Here is a 21,526-nt window from a genome sequence, read left to right as displayed (position 1 = left end):
GAGGAAGCATTTTAAAGATTAATCTTGGGTGAGTCAGACAATAGTCTCCATTTCAGGGGAAATCTACTTGGTGCACTTAGCCTTTGTAAGAATGTATTTGGAATAATTATTGGAAGCTGGTGCAGTTCAGGTAAGGAAGAGACACAAGTATCAGGAGTCAAAGTCAAATTCTAAATGGTCAAGTAACTTGAAATTATTTGGGTATGGTCCCCTGGGATTAGCTTAATTTTATGTAAAAAATATGTTTTTAATTGTTTTATTCTAAAATCCTCATTACCTTAGCAGACCATAAAAATAAATGGATAAATCATCATAAGATATTGTTTTTTCTGGACAGAAAGAAGAAAAAAGAAAAGCTTTATAAATAGTGATTTGAGAAGTAGGTTCAGGCAGTTGGATCAGGAGACACATAGAAATTCTTAATGGTAAGTAGGATATATAAGTGAACTCATATAAAAAAATTTGATTATACCCTTCCAGGTAGTCTTGTTGAAAACTGGTTTTACCTGGTAAAAACAGGTTAGTTGTGTCATTGAGAGCCTAAGGCTGGCAATGGGGACCTACTGAAGGATTTCTTTTGTTTAAATTGCCCTATATTACAATTTACAAAATACTTTCATATATTTTATTTATTGCTTTTTTCTTTTCAAAACAACATCATAAAGAAAAAAAGTCTTCCCCAATTCTTAAAGATTAAATCTGTGGAGTTCAGAAAAGTTAAGGCTATCTGATAATGATTACCTATTTTAGCCCCATAATCTGATTTCTGCCGAATGACACAGCATCAGTCTGACTAAAGGAAAAGCTCAAGAGAGGAAGTAATTATTAAAAAAACGTATGAATTTACTTAATATTTGAAGTTTTTGATCAGGAAAACATTAAAGCAGTGGATCACATTTTCATTCCCTGCTAGACAGACTGTTGCTTCTGTACCTACAGTGCCTGGTGCACAGTAGATTTTCCATAAATTTCTGGGCAGTTAAAGGGCAACACTCTGCATCAAAATTATTCTAAAACATTTATCTAGTAGCAATCTTCAGGGGGTGCAGAAACTGATTTTTGACTTTGCATTTTCTACTTGTCAGGAGAATAAAGATCATGCTAATGACCATATAACTGTTAGGAAAGACCAGCAGAGTTACATGACTTGTCAGGTTATTTAAAATAATTCAGAGACATACGTTACCAGATCCCAGAGTTGCTACTTCCTGACTTGAGAGGAAAGCACCAGGCTGGCCTCCCCTTCTGCTTCAGTGCACCACTTCTGCTGATGCAATTTCTTTCCATTCACAGGTCAAATCTCCCTGCCTCCTTGGCAAGTGCTAACATTGAAAACATTGTCAACCCACTTCTGTCTGTGGTTGAGTGTGGTACAATTATTATCCAATTATACCTTTACTTTTAAAGAAGGAATGAAATTACAAGCATATTTAGCTTCTCCTGAGAAGTTGTTCATAGGAAACTTTGGATTTACAAAGCATTTTGAATGTGTACAAAGGCCTGTGGTAGTGATTTTTTTCTGTAAAGGGAATACTACTAGCATTTAAATGAATATGAGGTTGCCTTATAAAGGATTAACATATACCTTCACTCACTTTGAATAGCTTTAATCTACATTTGATCTGATGTTGGCTAGATCCTAAGTGGAAAGTATCAATTTGATGGAATGAAGGGAAATAGCTTCTACTATTTCAAATGGAAAGTATTTTCCAATGATTTACATATATGTATTCAAAAGTTAACAAGGAACTTTTAAATTATGGAACATACTGTCATTTTCCCATATTTAAAACTCTCCCTTGAAAACTATCAACAAGTTACTGATTCCCCAGTCAGTGAATAGTGGATGAGTAGTTCTTTGTTGAGAGCTGCAGTTATTATGCAGGATTTCAAGCAAGTAGTACAACCAAGAAAAGAAACATCATGAATAGCTAACAACAACAACAAAAAAGTTGATTTCCAGCTGTTTCTAGAATTGTATATTCACTGAAGTTTGTTGGTGGTGCACTCACAAAGAGGCCATTTTCACTCACAGTCTTGTCAACTCCATGAGATACACATGGTTTACATTATTACAGAAAAGCTAACTTTTCTTTGTTAGCATGTGTGTTGCCTCAGACAGCCCATGCACATTTTATAGTTGCTAGCTAGATGGTTTTTGAAGTAGGCAGTGGCTATGACAAATAGAATTTTACAGTATCTGTCAGTGTTCTGCCCTACTTGTTTATTTAACAGCTTCTCAAACTTTTTCTTTTCTTCTTTCACCCCAAAGCCCATGTTACTTTAGTAAAATTCTGCTGAGCTCCAGGTATGAATCTGGGGGCCTGGGTTTAGAAGAGAAATAGGCTTTTATTAAAAATAAAAAACATGTCATAGAAATAAAAAGGTAGAATATCTGCAAAAGTTGGGAAAAGACAACTGTTTCCTTCTGTCCAGATTTCTTAAAAATTTGGACATTTCTGCTTTAATAGCAACTTTTTCAAGAGTTCATTCTCTAATAATCTTCATTCAGAAGACCTGGGAACTTAAGTAGATGGCAAAAGTAGTTTAAGGACATCAGAAATTGTACAGGATGCCAGGTGGGTTAGACAGTCTGGAGCTGGTAACATGGGCCACACTGGTCAAGATCTCCATGAAGCCAGAGGAATCAAGGCACCACTTGCATGTCTACTCTGTCTCTGTTCCCTTTCTCCAAATCCCTTATACCCTCTTATCTTGGGCTATTTTGCTAAAACAGGGCAACTGAGAGTAGGTAATTTATAAAGAACAGATTTATTTTTTACAGTTCTGGAGGCTTGGGAAGTCTAAGATTGATGGGCCCACATCTAGCAAAAACCTTGATGCATCATCCCATGGAGGAAGGCTGAAAGGCAAGAGAGTACTAAGAGCAAGATTGAACTCGGAGCCTCAAGCGCTTTTATAGACGACATTAATTCACTTGTGAGTGGAGAGCCTCACAACCCAAATCTTTCCCATTAGGCCTTGCTTCCCAATGCTGTTATACTGGAGATTAAGTTACTAACATAAACTTTTGGGGGGACAAATTCAGACTATAGCACTTCTAGATTATGGTTTTTCCACAGTGGCACTGTTGACATTTTGAATCAGATAATTTTTAATCAATGGGATCATACTTGGTACTGTAGTGTGTTTAGTATCATCCCTGGTCAATGCCTCTTTACCCTTCCTTACTCTACCACCAAAAATATCTCCAGATTTTCTAAATGTCTCCTAGAGGGGAGAACAATTGCCCCAAGTTGAGAACCACTGCTCTAGTCGGGTGACCAGATCGGAACAAATAATTCCCTCCTCTAAATAGGAATTGTGATGAGTGAGAGAACATTGGAACTGGTAATCACAGGCAGGAGGGGTACCCTGGGAATCAAGAGGGAGGATGATAATAAATGAAGTACAACTCAGGCATGCCTGTGAAAAAAATCTATTCTTTAAGCTCATTATATTTCTGGTTTTGATAAATATTAGAAATATTTTTCTTGCTTTTCTGACCAAGGAGCTATCTAATAAAAGGTAGGATGTTCTCTTTTAAGCATTTTTATGTTAACATTTAATACACTAACCCTATAATGTAGGTGTATCATTAAGATTCCACTTTGCAGAAGGGGAAACTGAAGCTCAGAGGTGGTAGGTAAGGTGCCTAGCTACTAGCACAAGGCAAAGCTAGGAGTTTTCAGGCCCCTAAGCACCATGCTAGGCCTGCCCTTGTAGGAACTTGCTATACTCCACCCAAACCTGGGGATGAACACAGTGGGACTTAAAAGTCTTCTGTATACTGCGTAGCTACTTATATTTACCAAAAGCTCTTATAGTGCTTTCTAAGAGTATGCTAGTTTTTTCCTCTTTCCTTTTCACTCCTGAATCCAGTCTTCATTGCCCTGCTTATGATACTGGAGCAGAACCCTGTGGACACTTCTGTATTATTATCAGGCTGATGTTTGAAGTATATCATTGAAGGATGCTGCAGGAAGAAAGGGCTTTTCTTCCTAGTTCAGTATGCAACCCTGTTATCTTGCTCCTGCAGTGCTTGGCCTGTGAGGTCCCAATGGCCTTTACTTCCAGCAAGCACTGCCAAACATGGTTTCCAATTTAGGGAATTTCCCCGCTAGCTTCCCCGATAATTCCATAGTACTCCTGCTGGTGGCTTCCTAGAGATTTTAATGGTATCCCAGCTGGATTTCCTGTGTGTTCATGGCACTCCAACTGGTGGATTCCCAGTGAGTAGGCAGCACCTCTGTGAGCTGAGAGGCCACAGTCACACTCTCCCAAGTTCCAAATCTCAGCTTTGGAAGGTGGGAGCTGGGAAGAAAAGGCTCTTCCAAAGCTATTCCTTCCTTGGCAGCTTTATTTATGATTATTCCCCTATCTGTGATTCCTGTGTTCTTTTCCCTTAATAGCTAATCCTGTTACTAGTCATTTATAGTTCTATCTTCTTCATATAAATTTATAAAGTGTCCCCATCGGATTACTCTGTGGTTACTGTCTCCTGCCTGAAACCCATATAAAGTGCCAGATATTTTTCTTTCTTTCTTTTTTTTTTTTTTTTTTTTTTTTTTTTTTTTTTTTGTGGTGCTGGGGATTGAACTCAGGGCCTGTGCATGCAAGGCAAGCACTCTACCAAGTGAGCTATATCCCCAGCCTAGTGCCAGATATTTTTCTAAGTGCTTTGCAAATATTAACTCATTCAATCCTCATAAAAACTCTGAGGCAGATATGGTCACTAGCCCCATTTACCTATGGAGAAACCAAGGTAGTGAAATGCTTACAAATTTGCCCTAGTTTACACAGTTAGTGGTGATGAAGCCTGGACTTGAACCCAGGCAGGGTCAGGATACACCCAGGGTCAGGACTTTAGCTACTCTGATCTCTTCCCATCTTGTCTTGAATTGTTTTACAGAATTATTTTGCACATGCAGAATTTTCTGAATGAAATTGATCACTCATTCATATCTTCTCTTTCTTCCTTCCAATCAAAATATATTGAATGCTAATTATGTGATAGGTATTCAGGCAGAGGGTAATGACAGAGGGGTAAGTTATTATCCTGACCCTGCCTGAGCTATATCCTGAGCTATTTGTTGGCTTGTTTCTGGAATTTACAGAAAGTGTGTTCTCTCAAAATACTAGGAATAGTTAAATCTAATTGAAATCTACGTATCTGAAGCTAAAATGCTTTTGACATTCATTTTCTATAGAAGTTCTTTGGTCATTGTCACATTCATGACTCTGATTTTTTTTTTTTTTTGCCAGAATTCTACATGCTTTCTCAGACAAATAAAATTTTCTTTAGGATTTATTTATTTTTCTATTGAAATTGTGTGTGGTAATTTCTCCTGTGAAACTTGAACTTAGCAGTAGCACCAGGAGTTCTTCTGAGCTATAGGACAAAGCAGAGTTCAGACAAAGGGGCTTCTGAAAATTAATCCTAAAAATTTGTAAGAACCTTGTGTGATGAACGCAACATTGTGCATTTGTCAGATGGAATGACCTGATCCAGGCCAGTGAACCTTTGCCTGCGGGTTGCTACAATGAGATTAAAAGCTGGTTTTCGCTGATCTGCCTCCAAGGATAGGGAACTGGTTCTTTGAAACTGAATAGACAGAGAACTTTCTTAGGATCTATAAAGGCATGTCAGATAAAGCGAAAGCTAAGTAACGAGAGTATTACTGGGACTTAGCAACTCTTCATAATTTTTTTCTCACAAAATTAGGCCAATTAAGATGGTTCAGTACTTTCAGAAAAATGCTGAAGAAGGCTGGATAAATGTATTAGCCAGTTAGTTGAATTCTTATTATTTTTTGTCCTCTGCTATTTTATAGCTTGCTAAAGAAATTTGAGAGCAAGTAACTGGCTTTTTTTTTTTCTTTTGCTTCATTTTGTGCTACCTGGAACAACTTGCAGTCCCTAGCCCTCCTATGCCTGAATTTTAGGCATGGCCTCTGAAGCAAGTTTGGTTTAAAAAAAAATTTAAAAAGTGCCATCACATATTTCATGTATGCTGTCACTGGAATGCTTGTTGAAAACCAAAAATTTTACCATGACTAGACACATGAGGGCACTCCTCACAGGCAGCAGTGCACAAAGGGAGAGAGAGAAGACTTGGAGGCAGGAAGCTCTTTGTCACAGGTAGTGTGGAATTCAGGCATCTCCCTATCTAGTTGCAAACCAGTCCCCCACACCCCAATCCTATACCACCAAATTGTCCTAGGAAAAGAACTATACAGACCCTTGATCTCTACTTCTCTACTAAATCAAGGTTGAGGCTCACATCTAGGCTTTCAGAGTCAGAATTCCCATCTGTCACTTTGGCCGAAATTGCTTTTAGTGTGGTAACTTTCCCCATAAACCTCGTTTGATGTCACTTCTCTAAGAAAGTTTAATTAGAATCTCTTTTTTTCTGAAACCAGCAGAATTGCACTGCTCTTGAACTGAACTTTAAAATGAATTTGTTGGGTTGCTAGTTTCTTCCCCCAAATTGTGATAGAGGCTCCACTGAGGGAGTGACTTGTGTTTGACTTTCTGTGCTTGGTTGCTTTACATGCCCTGATAGAGGATAGGCTCAACACCACAGAGCTGGAGTATGTAGATTCTCAAATGAGATGTAAATTTGGAAATGTAATTGGGGACCCAACAGGGAAGTTCGGATTTCACAGATGGAGTCTTGAAGGAAAATCTATGTGGTACACTGTGGGTGAGTTTTGAAGTTATCCAATGTTCATGGGTATTTAACTGTTCTAATCTCCACTAGAGAAAGATTTAAAAGAGAAGTATCCATTCTTTTGACTTTTGTCCATTAAGAAGGGAGTTTAAAACACATATGGCTCTTAGATTTTTTAAAAAAGGAGCTTAAAACATTATAAAAGAATGTCAGAATATGACCAAGATCTCTAGGATCAAAAACTGGTTCTACCATTGGTGAAAATATTTAAATGGACCAATATTGGCACTAAAAATATTGAAATTACCATTTGAAAAATGCGAATTAGGGAATTATATGCCCAGAGTCTAAGGCAAAAATCTAGGAAAAAAATGTAATCAATTCTGAACAATTTTTAGCATCCTTTGTTTCTTTTCAGTGACCAGGGAACATTTGCCATACTCTCTGAATGTGTTTGAGCTTTCTTAACTCCAGAGTAACTCAAGGGAGTGAGGCAAGGTTAAGAGTGGTTGGTTCCAACCCTGACAAAGGCAGGTATATTCATGACCTGTCATGCCCATATTTCTTCTCCTTACAAGAATTATCTCACCCATCTTTAAAGCTGTCACATTTAAACTGACATTTTTCAGTGGTGAGCAAAGTCTTGCTACACAAAAATTGTACAAAATCCTTCTGACATAAATTCAGGGCTTCAGATGGGGTAAACAGAGCTGCAGTCCTGAACATTCATCTTTCTTATTTGAACGAACAACTCTTCCTTCCTTCCTGGAATGTGACTTAACATTTTGAATTCCTATTAAATTCTGGCTACACCCAGAGACCTCAGAAAGTGCTAGAGAAAGAGCAAACATCCTCCTGTACTTGGCAAAAGAAGAAACGGATGCTTGCGTGGCTTGCAGGCTCAGCTGCTCAGGCTGCTCTGTGGAAGAGAACTGGTGAACCTGGGTTGCCAGAAAAAAAATGTTACCATGGAGCTAAAAAGCAGTATTTGCACTTGAAAGTAGCCAACAAATCTGTAGGACACATGTAACTGCAATGGAAATCCTGCAAATATAGGGGAATCAGGCTCTTTGGAGTTTTGGCCACCCAGTGCCATTCTCTCCCTAAGGAAATGGTAGCCCTTCTCTATATGGCCCAAAGTGCTTTTTGAGAGCTGGTCCCATCTTGGCACCAGGGGTGGGCTCTGATTAGTCTGTGCTAATTAGTATATGCCCTGGATGGACTTATGAACAACAGTGTGCAAGACCTTTGTTGAGAGTTCTGAGAAGATTACTTGCTCCATGTAGAAGCTTCCTGGAAAGGTTTTCTTTTCTGGATAGTGTCGGGGACAGAACTGAGTCATATGAAGGTGATCATTTGCCACCATTTTCAATACAATGTGGGCTAAGGAGGAAGAGGGAGCCGAGATAATCAAGAGAAAGGACCTGGTGTCCTGATAAACTAGACTTTTTGTGACTCAACCAATACATTCTCTTTATCAGTTTAAGTAGCCAGAGCCGAGGGTTACTTTACTTGAACCCCAGGTCTCCAACTACCACATGGTGTCTAAAAGAAGATTGTGGTATGTATTCATCTATTTATAATGTAAATGAAAGAAGTATTATTTTTTTCTGAAAGGGTGCTTGTTCAAGAAACAACATTGTACAGAGCTTTGCACTGAAGACTCTAGTCCCTCAAGTTTTCTTGAAAATACTACCGAGAACGTTCAAAAATAAGGTATCAATAAAAGAATGAGCCAGGTGTCAAATGCAGCATATTTTAATTTGTTTCAAATAAAGCAATATATGTATATATATATTTTTCAGAAAAACACCAGATGTTAAATTCTACAAAGGCGCATGTGTCTTCAGCAGATCATGTTTGTCTGTTCATTAAGAATTTTTTTCAACATTAACTCTCTAAAGACAATCAATGGATTGACATCACCGCTACAACATAGGTTGCTAACTGAGCCTCAGATCTTCAGCCACATCTTGATTTTCCTAACAAATGAGTAAATACTGCCTGGCTAAATGCTGCAAAATCTTGATGAGAAAAAGCGTCAACAGATCAAGCAAAGCCATGAAAGTTATGAAGCAAGCTAGAGCCGAGTATTAGAATTAGTAAAAATGATTAAGAGAGGATAACACAACCATACAGGGTTTGTATATTCTGATTGACTCTCTTTTGGCAGCGAATTGGGTCAGCACCTCGGGCAGGGAACCAAAACTGAGTGAAAACTGCTCTTTTCTCTCCTAGCTCAGGCCACCAACGTCACAGCCGGGACTGAGAGAACCGTGGCATCTGTGGAAACTTCTATTCTCGTGGGACAGAGATTGCACTGTGAAACCCTACCGACGTTGCCCCGGAAAGGCCTGGCCTCTGAGTTGTCTGAAGCATGCTGCCTTCGCCGGGGCTTTTCAGAATGGGCTGTGGCCTCTGGGGTCTTTGTCCCCAAAGGGACCTCTTGATTTTTGGTGCCACCTTTGTTTTTGGGACGGAAACCATTGTGCGGCTGTCTTCTGTGATCATGCCGGTTGTTGCCCTTCATCATTGGGTCAGCTTCATTTCCAATGCCCTGTGACTTGGCTGGCCCATTTAGCCTGTTGTTATGATACTGTGGATTAAATCTTCGTCTTTGGCTAGAAGGTCCATTCTGCCAAAAAAGAAAAGAGATTAGTGTCAGCGTCAGCTGCTAGCAAACCACAGATGACACCACTAGACAACAGGGAAACCAAATCTCTAAGCCACAGGTAAGCTTTTCACATCCCCAAAGAATGCCTCAGAAGAATACGGCAACATGCAAATGACATCAAGCTAATAAAATCCTTAGCACAATGTGGCCCATCTTGTAAATGGAACTGCAAGAAAATTACTGATGTTGAAAGAGAGCCTAAGAAGCACAACATAAAAAACCAGACCAAATAAAACCAACAAAGTGTGCTTAAAACACAACAAAATGAAATGTACACAGGGCAGGGCAATGGTGATTCTCTGCCATGATAGTTTCTGAGATGTTCTATATAGCCCATGTATATGGATTCTAATCACATGTAGGAAGAAAAAAGTAAAATTCTCCATAATTTTTCTTCTCTAAAGCAGTTTTCTATTTTATTTCAAAAAGCATTACCATAGCTCTGAACTATTACTTTGGGCAAATATAGAGATGAGGTATATTTGGTACATTGTGGTAGAATGAGGAGGTAACATGTATTTTCACAGAGGCAATTAGTTCTTTTTCTAAACTTTTTGTAGCTGTAAGCTAACCAATTTTGAAGCCTTATACTGAAAAAAATCATGCCTTTTGATCAACATCCAGGAACATAAACAGATGAGTAATTAGGAAGCAATGGATTAAGCCTGTCTGTCCCTATAGAGGTGAAAGATTTCTGGACTTCTTGAGGTGAATAAAAGCCAACATTTATGGAATGATTACAGAGTGCCAGGCACTGGGAAGGTGCTTCACCATGTGTTGTCTTGTTTATCATCATATCCCCCTTGAAGATAGTTGCTGTTATTTGCTTCATTGTACAGATGAGGATCATGGGTTTAAGAAAGTTGCTAGAATACAACAGTTACTAATATGGCATTATGTAAAAATGTGGATGTGTAACAGATGTGATTCTGCAATCAGTATTTGGGGTTAAAATGGGAGTTTATAACCCACTTGAATCTAATGTATGAAATATGATATGTCAAGAGCTTTGTAATGATTTGAACATCCAATAAAAAAAAGAATGGAAAAAAAAAGGAAAAACAAAAGAATGTTGCTAAAAGTCTACAGTGAGAAAATGGTGGAGGCATTCCCCCTTGATGTACTATTTCCTGACAAAATTAATAAGTTGGTTATTACATGAACGTGGACCCGTTTTAAAAATCAAACCTCTATATTAAAACGTGATTCTATGAGTTACAAGAATATAAAGTTCTTGATTTGTGCACAGTGACTACTTGATACAGATTTAGGGCACACTAACCCCTAATCAGGGGCCACACAGCATCTATCTGAGTGTTGTCCTCCTACCTCTTGCTGTGTCTCATGCTGTGAGGGTGTCTTGCACATATGAATGTGGACATGCTAGCACCATACCTAAGCTCACCCCAGTCCCACAACCATACCCTTTGGACTTATAGGTATATAAACTGGTAGTGTGGTCTGCCCTCAAGGCTGTATATCCAGGGAAGTAGTCCAAACAGACCCTGAGAACAGGCTTGAGCCCATGTGAGAAAAGAATTCCCAGAGTTCAAATCCTGGGAGCATGTTCTGGGTGGCTATGTCTCCTTTGTTCAATGACCCCTCCACTCTATAGGGAGGGTAAGGCTGGGGAGGGCTGGAAAGAGTTATTTTCAAGTACAAGGTCTCTTCTTGCCCAGTCTACAGTGTTCTGGCTTAGACTAATAAGAATATTTCAACTTATAGGAGCCATTATCTAAAATGCTGAAACAGTAAGCAGGAGGATTATCTACATCATAGCATCTCATATGGCTTCCTTTGTTTTTAAGAAATTATAAAAGAGAAACTCTTGTTCTAAATGTTAGATATAAATTTAACATGGTGTTCAATAATGAGCAAGGAGTAGGAGAGATGAAGATGCATTTAGACTACAAGTAAAACAGACTTGCTTATGATCTTTAACCTATGAAGAAACAGAATGCTCCTCATTGAAGCGCTACTTTTAAGTTTATGAAGATATTCAGGATCTGAGAAATTCCAATCAGTGCTATTAGTGGGAACTCTAAAAGACCGAAACAAGACTCAACAGGCCATGGATTAGAAAACCAGCATTTTTGGGGGATTTTTTTTTTTTTTTTTTTTTTTTTTTTTACAGATCACAAAAGGTGTCTTTACAGCATGCCCAACCTCTGTATCACTAAATCTTATTCCTTGTTCATTCTCTAACCATAAGGTAGAAACCACCTTTCAAAGGTAGAGTGGAAAAGCAGGAGAGAAATAATATTATCCTTTGGAAACTAGTATTTTTAGAGGCCATGGTGGATAGTAGTGAATAATGGCATTTTGAAATGTGTTTTCCTCTACTAAAATCCCAAGAGAGGAAGAGAAGTTTATACTAACTTTGGCCTTTTACTGATAAACTAAACATAAGTGGGAATCAAATTATCTTTTAAGAAAAACCACACACCAGTTTTCATGGCACCAATGGTTTCAATGGCCTGGTTCTGAATCTTGTTCCTGTGGCTGTGTGGGTCCCTTCCACATGTAGGCCAGTAATGGGGACCTCAGTATGGTGGCACTCAAGGGAGTGAGAAGAGCCATCTCATCATGTAGGTGGACCTGCTCTGGATCTGCTAATGTTCATCTGCATGAGATTCTTGCCCATGGGAAAAGCCCAGGAAGGGTAGACCGGATGGACTAGGGGAGTCCTGTGGAACCAGGTAGTGCTGCTGGGGGTAAAGGAGTTTGGGAGGAACCCCTGGGAACTCAGCATCTAGCAGTTGCTGTTTTCTTCCTCTGGAAATGGATGGTTTCTTTCCCTGTGACAGTGTCTGCAGGGATCCTGCAGGCAGTCAAAAGGCCCCTACTGGTAGTTTACCTGCTTGTTGGTTGGCATGGCCTGGTGAGAAGGGTCGGTGGTGCTGGGAAGACTGCTCACCACTTTTGGGTTTGCTGCTTTACCCTCAGAGAGCTTGTTATGATTGGATTTCCGGGTAAAGTTACTCTGTTTCCCAGAGGTTGCTGCATGAGCATTCAGCAGAGGCAGCAGGTTGCTGCAGGGAGTTCTTGAGGAATAGTTGTTCTTTGGATGTGTGACTGCAACAAGAAAGAGCTTGGTGTTAGGCACAGAGTGGGGACACTGCTGCTGGAGACACCATTAGGAAGCACTAGAGGATGAAGGAACTGGCAGTAGCTCTGTACAAACATTAAGGCAAGGTTTTGTTTTTCGAAGATGTCATTTGAAAGGGTACCTCAGTGCTGAGAGACCACTCAGTTTCTCCTGTGAGAATCACTAAATTGATTACAGCATAATCATCCAAGTTGGGAGACATTTGTAGGAAATAAAACTTATCTGAGCAGCTTAAATATTATTCTTTAGGTCAAGAATTACCAAAGGAAGAGAGATAATGAAACCTTGAGGTTCCCTCTCTGGCCCTGTCTGCAAATGCCTTCTTCCTTGTAGATTCCCATTATCAAACCCATTCTTGCCACCCTTGTCAGATCCCTGGACTAGTGAGTCTGGAAGACACACAGATGAAAAGGTATGCATGCAGACACTCGGCTGTCAGAGCTGTGATGTCTTGAGAGCATGGGAACAGGAACATGTCAGGTGTTAGGAATCTTGTCATTCTGGCTCTTGCATATCCCCTTGCCATTGGGTCAGGCCTGCCAGTCCCTGATGCATCCTTTAAATTCTAATAGAGCTAAATTATCCAATCCTTTCTTAGCTCCACTGTGGATCTGCACCATTTCCAATGCTGCAGGCAAGGTAGGCTGATCAGGTAGACCCCCCTCAGAGCTCAGGCTCAGGGTGCAGGCAGTTCTGTTCAACGTTTATTATTGCCATTCCCACTGGTTTTGAAAGTGGTGGTTTCTGACAGGATGATTTCTATGTGATTATGCTGAATTGGGCCAGAGGGAATCAATTCAAGGATAAAGCTGTGACTTCTCTCTCACAGCTCACCAGGATTTGACTACCAGGCCGGACAGCAAGACCTTTCTCTGAATCTTAAAATTGTCACCAATTTTTAAAAGCAATTTTCTCTGCTACCTTTGTTGGATCAGACTTAATCCTAGCATTCTGCAAGGGGATTAGGAGTGACTAGTAGGGATCACAGAACAGTAGAAATGGAAAGGAGAGGGGCCAGTCCCTTCATCTTATAGTTAAGGTGAGGCAGCTCTTTGGGGCTGTTGGCATGACTCATGAGATTCAGTGGTGTGGGGTCATTATTTCCTATAGCTTGGAGACTGCTACTTCCAGTTCATTAGCTGTGGGCTCTCAATGTGCTCTCAACAAAGCCAAGATGGAAAGGACCTTGTGAGGGACACAAACAGGTGAGGCTCTTTCATTGGGACTTTGTAATCTGGTAAGGGAAGGTTTCTCCCATTAGATGGCACTGGAAGGAGAATGGGTAAAACTTTACCACCCCACCTGAGATGGGTGAGAGTCACTCAGCATTAGGATCTTGCTCATCATCCTGCTGAAGTGGAAACTGGGATGGGTAGTTAAATTTCCAAACGTGAGTCCAGCGTGGTGGCATACATTTGTGATCTCAGGGACTAGGGAGGCCGAGGCAGGAGGATTCCAAGTTTGAGGCCAATCAGCAACTTAGAGAGGGGCCCTCAGCAACTTAATGGGATCCTGTCTCAAATAAAAAAGGGCTGAGGCTGTGGCTTGGTGGTTAGGCAGCCCTGTATTCAATCCCTGGTACAAAAACAACAACAAAAAATTCCAACTGTGAACTGGGTTGTTTGTAAAAGCTAGGGATGGAGAGTGGCAAATAGGTTGATTTTTTGTAAGGGAGAGAGCATATAAGGAAAAAATAATTTTAAAGCAGTGCAATCAGAAAGTCAGGTAATTGAGAAAGATGTGTGAACAAGGATGCTCTGCAATATTTCTGTTTTAATGGTAAAAACTGGAAGCAACTTGGATGCTACATCAGAGGACTGGTTACATCAACTATATTTAAATAAGTGATCAGTTGAATACATTGATATGGAAAATGACTACTATCTATTTTGAAGAGGCAAAAATGAATTGTATTATTATACATGAATGGAGCATATAAAACAGTTAATGATATTACAACATGCATATGTGAATAAAATATAAAGAATACCCCCAAATGATGTCATGTTCTATTTAATATTAGTTCAATAATTTTTAGATCAGGTTAAATATTGTTACATTTGGTGGGGCTGAGCAGTTTCCACTTAAAAGAAAAGTGCAGCTCAATCTCAATTTTTCAGTTGACTGTGAAACTGTGGATTGTTCTTGTCCCTCACTTGTCCTTCTTTCCTCCTTGTGGCTCTCCTCAAAATCACATTAGAGCTCATTTCCATCTCCCCTTGTGGGTGGGCTGGAGTAGGGGGGAAAGTAGCGGCCAATTTTGTTGCACATTAGCTGCTCTAATTAAAGCTTAATAGGAAACAAGACTAAAGCTAATGACTGAAGTGAGGTCTTTCATTATCTGCAGGTTTCACTCAGCAGAGGAAACCAGGGGAGAGGGCGGGGAGCTCTGGGAACTGCAGAGCAGTGCACAGGACAGCTGGACCCTGCACAACAATAGCTGATTGTTTCCAGACTGATGAGGACCTCACACTCTCTGCAGAACAGTCTCTGTAGACCAGGGCCTTCTGAAATCAGAGGAGCAGTTTATCTGGCGGTGCTCAGGAAAAGTTTGCAAAAGGTATAAACCAGTTGACCTGTTCTGTTCCTCATAATAAATCCTAGGGATTTACTGATGGGCAGTGGCATTTGAAGAGTCTAAGTTCAAATCTTGACATTTCTAGTGACTTGTGTCATGACCTTAGATCATTAAATCTCTTTAGACCTCACTTTAGCCCCGCTGGGGGATTGTACACCTGACATTTCCAATATCAATTCCAAATAGCACCAAGCTTACTCACACAGAATTATTTAGCAAGTATGCAAAACTCACTTTCTCCACAGAGCATGATTTGGGCCTTCAGCTGTTCGATGTCACAGGAGAATCGGGCAGCCTTCCCCAGCTCTTCATCATATTTTCGCTCACTGACAAAGTGCTGGAGGAAAGAAAAGTAAAGCAGGAGCTTCACGATCACAGAAATGACTGAGACACCTGCACATTTATTCCCTCTGCTCTTCCAGTGCCTGCTGATGGTGCTGGGTGAGCGGCATCAATGAGGCTCCATGGAGTCAGTCTTGGTCTGCTCTACCTGACCATGATCACCTTGTTCTGGGAATACATATGGGTTTTGTCTTTCCCCGGTCTAGGCTTAGACAAAACTGTGATGCAGGAAAATGTCCATCTGGAGTCATCTATTTAACCTTTTAGTGCTCCTTGCTAGAGCAATTTTCTGACTTATATTCTGGCAGAGGCTTCCTAGTTTGGCCAAGGGCCTACAAAGGTATTAACCATCAAGAGAAAACACATCATCTTTCCTAGACACCCATTCCTATTTTAAGAGGGAACCAGGAAGTCCAAAAACCCTTCAGTATCTAGAAAACATCTTCAATGGTGGAATTTCAAATGCTGTTATTTAGGAGGTGGAAAAGAGATTATTTTCCAATTCATTTAAAATTCAATTTAAAATTTAAAGATCTATGTGTAGATGACAGAGTGAGAAATAACTATGCAGCAATAACTATGACTCAGTCCCTCCTTGAGTTTACCAGGGAGTTTACCTAATGGCAGGTGAAGAGATATCATTAAATACAAGGTAGAATAAAGTTGGTGCTTTAGCAATATAAAAGAGGAAGAAATGATCTCCTACTGAGGGAATAGGGAAATAGTTATGCAAGAGGGAGCATTTGAGCTGGAACATTATAAAAAATATTGAACATTTACCAGACACTGACCAGATTCTTAACAGATAATCGCACTTTCATCTGGTCACCTTATTATGAAATCAGGATTATTATTATCTTTATTTTACAGATGGAGGAAATGGAATTCTAAGAATCTAAGGCTATACATACCTTCTCCTCAAAGATGTAGAAATTTTGGAGCTGTACTGTTTCACTCCAAAGCCTGTGTTACTACCCATTATATGAGTGGAATTTTGAAAAGTAGAAATGAAACTTGGAAGAAGTCATGATTTCAATAGACCAGGAAGCTGCAATTTCATACTACTCACCTGATGTTCTAACAACTTGGGATTTTCTTAGGGGGAATTGAAATATATATTGCAGTCCACTTGTGAATTTTATTCTGAGACAGAGGGAAGGATCATACCACGAAAGCCCAGATATGCTTTGAGGGATAACTCTGAATTTAGGATGGAGGATTGGCTAGAGGGAGACAGTGGGGGCAGAAAGTCTGGTGGCCATAGCAACAGGCTGGGTGGGAGGCAGCAAAGACCAGAATAGAGAAGACAGGGAAACACCCCAAGGCTTTCGTTCTCATCTTCTTCCCTATGATCTCCCTTTCATGTCTAACCAGGATGGAGGGGACCAAAATGTCACTTGCCGCTTTCGGCCACACTCCACCACTTTACACCTAGATGAGCAGATACTCTTCCAAAGTAGCAGCAATTCTCTCAAAATGACTCTAGTTTCCTAGAGGTGGGTAAAAGGTGGAGTGCATGTGTGTGTTTATTTAGTTTATTGAGTGAAAAAGAGGAATTTATAAACTGCCCACTTGGTTGTGAATACTTGTCCTTGCCTTTCTGGCAACCACTTCCCCTTTGGGCAACTCCAATGCTGTTTAAATGACCCACAGTCTCATTGGGTCTGTAAATCAAGGTGTCACATTCACTCTTGGCCAAATTATAGATGTGGTCCAAATGGAGGATAATCAGTGCCTTTCTCTGAGATATTTAAACAAGGAAGGTGGCTCCAGGGCTAATGATGTTTGAAAGTCACTCACTCCCACGGTGTCCAGAAGACAGAATCTGGGAGTGCTTGTTTCCCACATGACTCCAGCCACTCTAGTTTTTTTTTTTTTTTTCTTAGTTTTAGATCCAAGTTCTTCAGACCACACTCTGATTTGGTGACCTATCCTTGACATTTTGTCAAATTCTACTTGTTCCTGAGGTTAGCCAGGGTCATTTCTGTTGCCGGCAATGGAAAAAGAAATCTAATAAATACACATTTGTGGGTAATCAGATTCATAAAAAGGCAATTAAGCTTGAAAAGGAGAAAGGAGTCTACACAGATTGCTTTATAATCCCTACTGTTACACTGAGTTCATACTTAGGGTGTGCTTAGATGAGTGTGTGTTTATAAACATACACACAAATTACATAGTGTGAAAATAATGTTCCCCATTCTGGCTATAATTCATGGTTGAGTACACTTTACTTGGGTCAGTTCCTACGGACTAAGAAAATAGCTTGTATCTCTCCTTTGTAGTAATATCCCTTCAGGTCATATTATACTTAAATATAGTGATTAGGTGGTTCTTTGTTCTTCTGTATTTTGCATTTCAACCCTATGAAAGAGAGCTGGGTGTATGGTGATAGGCCTAAGGAGAGCAGCACCCTGTGCATGCAAAACAAACATAATGGTGATCAGATCTCAGGCTCAGGCTGGGACATTTCAGAACTGACCTTGATTTCTGCCCTGAGTTCAGCCAGCTGCATCTCTGCCATCTGACTGGCTAGATCAGTAAGTCTCTTTAGTTCTTCTGCTTTCTTCTGACGTGCAGTCAGGATTTCCACTGCCAAGTAAGATGGAATAATGCGTTAGGGCCAGAGATTTAAACATTAAGTGACAGAATTTCTTGGAATTAGTTCTCCCTCTACAGACAGATGACTTAGTTGGACCAACAACTATCTTTTCTGAGCTGGTCACTACAGAGGGTTCATCTTTGATACCCTTCACCAACAACCCATTTCCTTGCATCCTTATGCACTAATCCCCAAACTAAACCTGGTCCTTTCTGATTCACCATCTACCCACATTCCTCTTCTTCATTTTCTCCATTACCATCTGATGTCACTTGCTTAATTTGGAACTTTCAATGTGTGAGTTACCCAGAACAATTATCTCTGAAAAAAGACACATTAAAATCCCATCAGAACCATATTGCAAAGCTAGGGAGTCCACTGAGCAAAATCCATTCTTCTGTATGTGCTGTACCTTAAATTCCAGCAGCACCAGACCTTCTAAATTTTAACATATACTCACTTAGGGTAACTAGCTGTGTTACTGGCACACAGATATAAAAGTTTTACTTTATTAGCTTTTTGTGGGCTGAAAAATGCCTCTGCTTTTGATGCTCTGCAGATATATTTCCATTTTGCAAATAGAGGGAAGTTCCAGACAGAGGATCTTATGTCTTTGTTATAAGAGTCCCCAGTGGAAAAATTTCAAGGGTGAGACAATCCAGCTTGAACCGGATTTGTGTGAACTCTTTAACATCTGAACGCGTAAAGAAGACACTGGGCACTTCTCTGGTGCTATACTTCCCCATCTCTGTCAGATGAACTAAAGATTCAGAGAGATGTAGTCACCCCTAGGTTAAACTGTGTATACGCATTTCCCAAAAGGTTATGGAACCGAAGCAACAAATACAAACGCGTTAGGTGGGATTTACATATGAAGTTTCATGTTTCAATAAAGAGACCTGAGATCTCCAATTCATTACATGTGAATTGCTTTTATTCCTTTTGGACAGTATTTTGAGTTCTAAGAAAATAGGAACCCTGTAAGATGTCATGTATGTTGAACTCATATTCTTTTTGAACAAGGACCAATTGCTTTGTAAGACCAGATTCAGGGTGTTCATGTGGAGCCAAACAATATGATTTCTGATTTTAAGAGTTCTTAATATATAAAATGTCAAATAGCAGTCTCCTCAAAAATCTGAAAAGTACAGAATCCATGGAGAGTTAAGATTCCTTGCAAACCACAAATCATTCTTCAGAGGGACATTAACTTTTTAAACTAATGTCAATGTTTAATCAATGTTGAGAAGTCAATAAAATAATTAATCTAAAAGTCATAAAGCCTAATCATCTGCCAAGATATACCAATTATGCTTTGGTTATTTACCTGAGCTCCCTTACAGTACCACATAGAAAAAACAGTAGAATGAATCAGATATAACTTTCCTCTGTTCCTGTATGAATAAATGACCCGTGTAACTCCACATCACGTACAACCACAAGAATGGGAAGTTATACTCCATGTATGTATGATATGTCAAATATATTCTCCTGTCATGTATAACTAAAAATACAAATTAAGAAAAGAAAAAACATGCCTGATGGTCTTTCGGGATATAGAAGAGCTTGTAAAAAAATTGTCCAGGAGTGTAAAGGAATTTTCATCTCAATGTAGATAATGTATTATTGAATGATGTCTCAGGTTATCCAATTAGATCAGAGGTCACAAAAAGGTGATCCATTGTCATTTTTGTCTAGAGGACTTGTTTTGTTTGGCCCACACATTACTTCTACAAATTAAGTGCTCACATTTAAATATTAAGAAATTCCACTTGAAAGCTAGATTTCTGGTGTCTCTTAAGATACTGGAATTTCTGGCTACAGTTAGTCAGCAACTGGCTAAAGCAGAAGAGCCAAAGCCCTATTTAGATGTAACATGGTACCTTCTCACCTGTCCCTCTCAGCAGATTAATGTTACCTGCTTGTCAATGTCTTTAGTCATTCATGGAACTATAATGCAGACTGATGATCCATGCAGTTCTTTGTGTTTGGTGCCCGGTACCTGGTACACAGAGAGTGCCCACCATGCTTGCTGAATGAAGGATTCACTGAATTAACAAGTCCTTTATTTGAAAGAAATATCTAATGAAGGATTGAAGTTCCTAGGGTCCAGGGACCACTTAGAACATTGAGGACCCATACCTTTGAATGGTTATTTATTAATTTCCTTGCCATTACAATTCAACATTAAAATTAACTTCTTGAGTAAAAAGACGAAATGAGATACTTTCATCTTGCAAAGTACAATAAAATAAATTCTGAAGACCCAGACTTGACAAGCAGTTAGTACAGTTAGTAAAGGGGTCAGTCAGTAGATCCTGAGTGACTGTTCCGAAAAGCACATCTGACTTTTCTTAATGGATCATTTGTGGGACTGGTGACAATTATGGGTCATTGTTCTTTTTGATTATATAGAACTTGGGCATTCACACCAAACATAAGATTTTTAGAAATAGATATAAATGGGCTCTAAAATGGGAATGCAGGTGCAAGATCACCAATAAATTCTGAGTTGAAATTCATGCAAATGTGCACGAAAATGAATACTTTGCATCAGCAAGTGTTGGGATGCGTTTTACATATAGTCTCATTAACATTTCAAAGACTTTCATTATGAAAAAAAGCCTTAAAAGTTAAGATCTAAAGCCAATATTCTTTAGGGGCAAACATTTTCACCTCAAACACATCAATCACAGAAACAAAAAGCAAAAACAAAAACAGATCAGATCTTAAGATGCATTGATCCTGTAATTTAAAATAGAATAATAAGTATGTTTTGAAAGCACCATCCTTTCAGAAATCTGTAGAGGGAGACAGTTCCATACAGCTTAGGTTTTTACTGTGTGCAGAACTTAATATTATTTATGCACTTTTATAAACAGTATCTGGTATGCTGAAATCCATTTTCTCAATAGGATTTATAAATTCCTTCAAGTTTTTGGAACACATTGTAAGATTGGCTCATATTACTTGAACCAGGGAAAATCTTAAGGCTTCTTCAATAATACTCATCAGCAGGTGTGCTCAGAATTCTGGGGGTGTGGGGAGAATGTCAGAGCAGAAAGGAATCTTTAAGCACAAAGGTTCTTTTAAATTCTTTTTATTCCTGACAAATTCTTGTGAATTTGGCATTTTACAAAGTGAAATTTCCTGTTAATACAAAGTGATCTTTTCTTCCCCATATCTCTAGTAGACTTCACACCCTAAGAACATGCCTGTGCAGGCAGGCCTCCCAGTTCCCTAGGTAGACAGATCAAGTTTGAGATTCTAGTACTACAATGTTAAGTTTCTCTATCTGTAAAATGTGTATACATCCTAAGAAGGTTTTTGTATACACCCTGTGGAGTTACTGTGTGACCAAATGAAATAACATTTGTGAAGTGTTTGATATGGTTAATATAATCAAAATGGTAATTATAAATATTAGCAACAAAGTGAGATTTATTCATTCTTTTTTTTGCAATCACATTAATGTTCACTAATATTGCATCCCACAGTCTATATACACTAAACTGATTATAATACTTAATTTAACAAATATTTGTGAA

General features: G+C 39.3%; 1 protein-coding gene across 3 annotated transcripts in view; it reads right to left on the bottom strand.

Moving 5' to 3' along the window:
- Positions 1 to 8,415: 8,415 nt before the first annotated feature.
- The window catches only part of Spats2l (spermatogenesis associated serine rich 2 like), a 162,624-nt gene continuing 149,513 nt past the window's right edge, over positions 8,416 to 21,526 (bottom strand). For all 3 annotated transcript variants that reach the window (XM_021720587.3, XM_078017813.1, XM_078017814.1), the window contains 4 exons: positions 17,859 to 17,968; positions 15,269 to 15,371; positions 12,205 to 12,422; positions 8,416 to 9,308 (listed from right to left, as the gene is read on the bottom strand). In XM_021720587.3, the coding sequence (XP_021576262.1) occupies positions 8,913 to 9,308; positions 12,205 to 12,422; positions 15,269 to 15,371; positions 17,859 to 17,968 (827 nt within the window). In that variant the 3' untranslated portion in view covers positions 8,416 to 8,912. The remainder of the gene's footprint in view (positions 9,309 to 12,204; positions 12,423 to 15,268; positions 15,372 to 17,858; positions 17,969 to 21,526) is intronic.

The sequence above is a fragment of the Ictidomys tridecemlineatus genome, chromosome 7 (assembly GCF_052094955.1).
Source record: "Ictidomys tridecemlineatus isolate mIctTri1 chromosome 7, mIctTri1.hap1, whole genome shotgun sequence".
Lineage (NCBI taxonomy): Eukaryota > Metazoa > Chordata > Mammalia > Rodentia > Sciuridae > Ictidomys > Ictidomys tridecemlineatus.
This window is presented reverse-complemented; position numbering and strand designations above follow the sequence as displayed.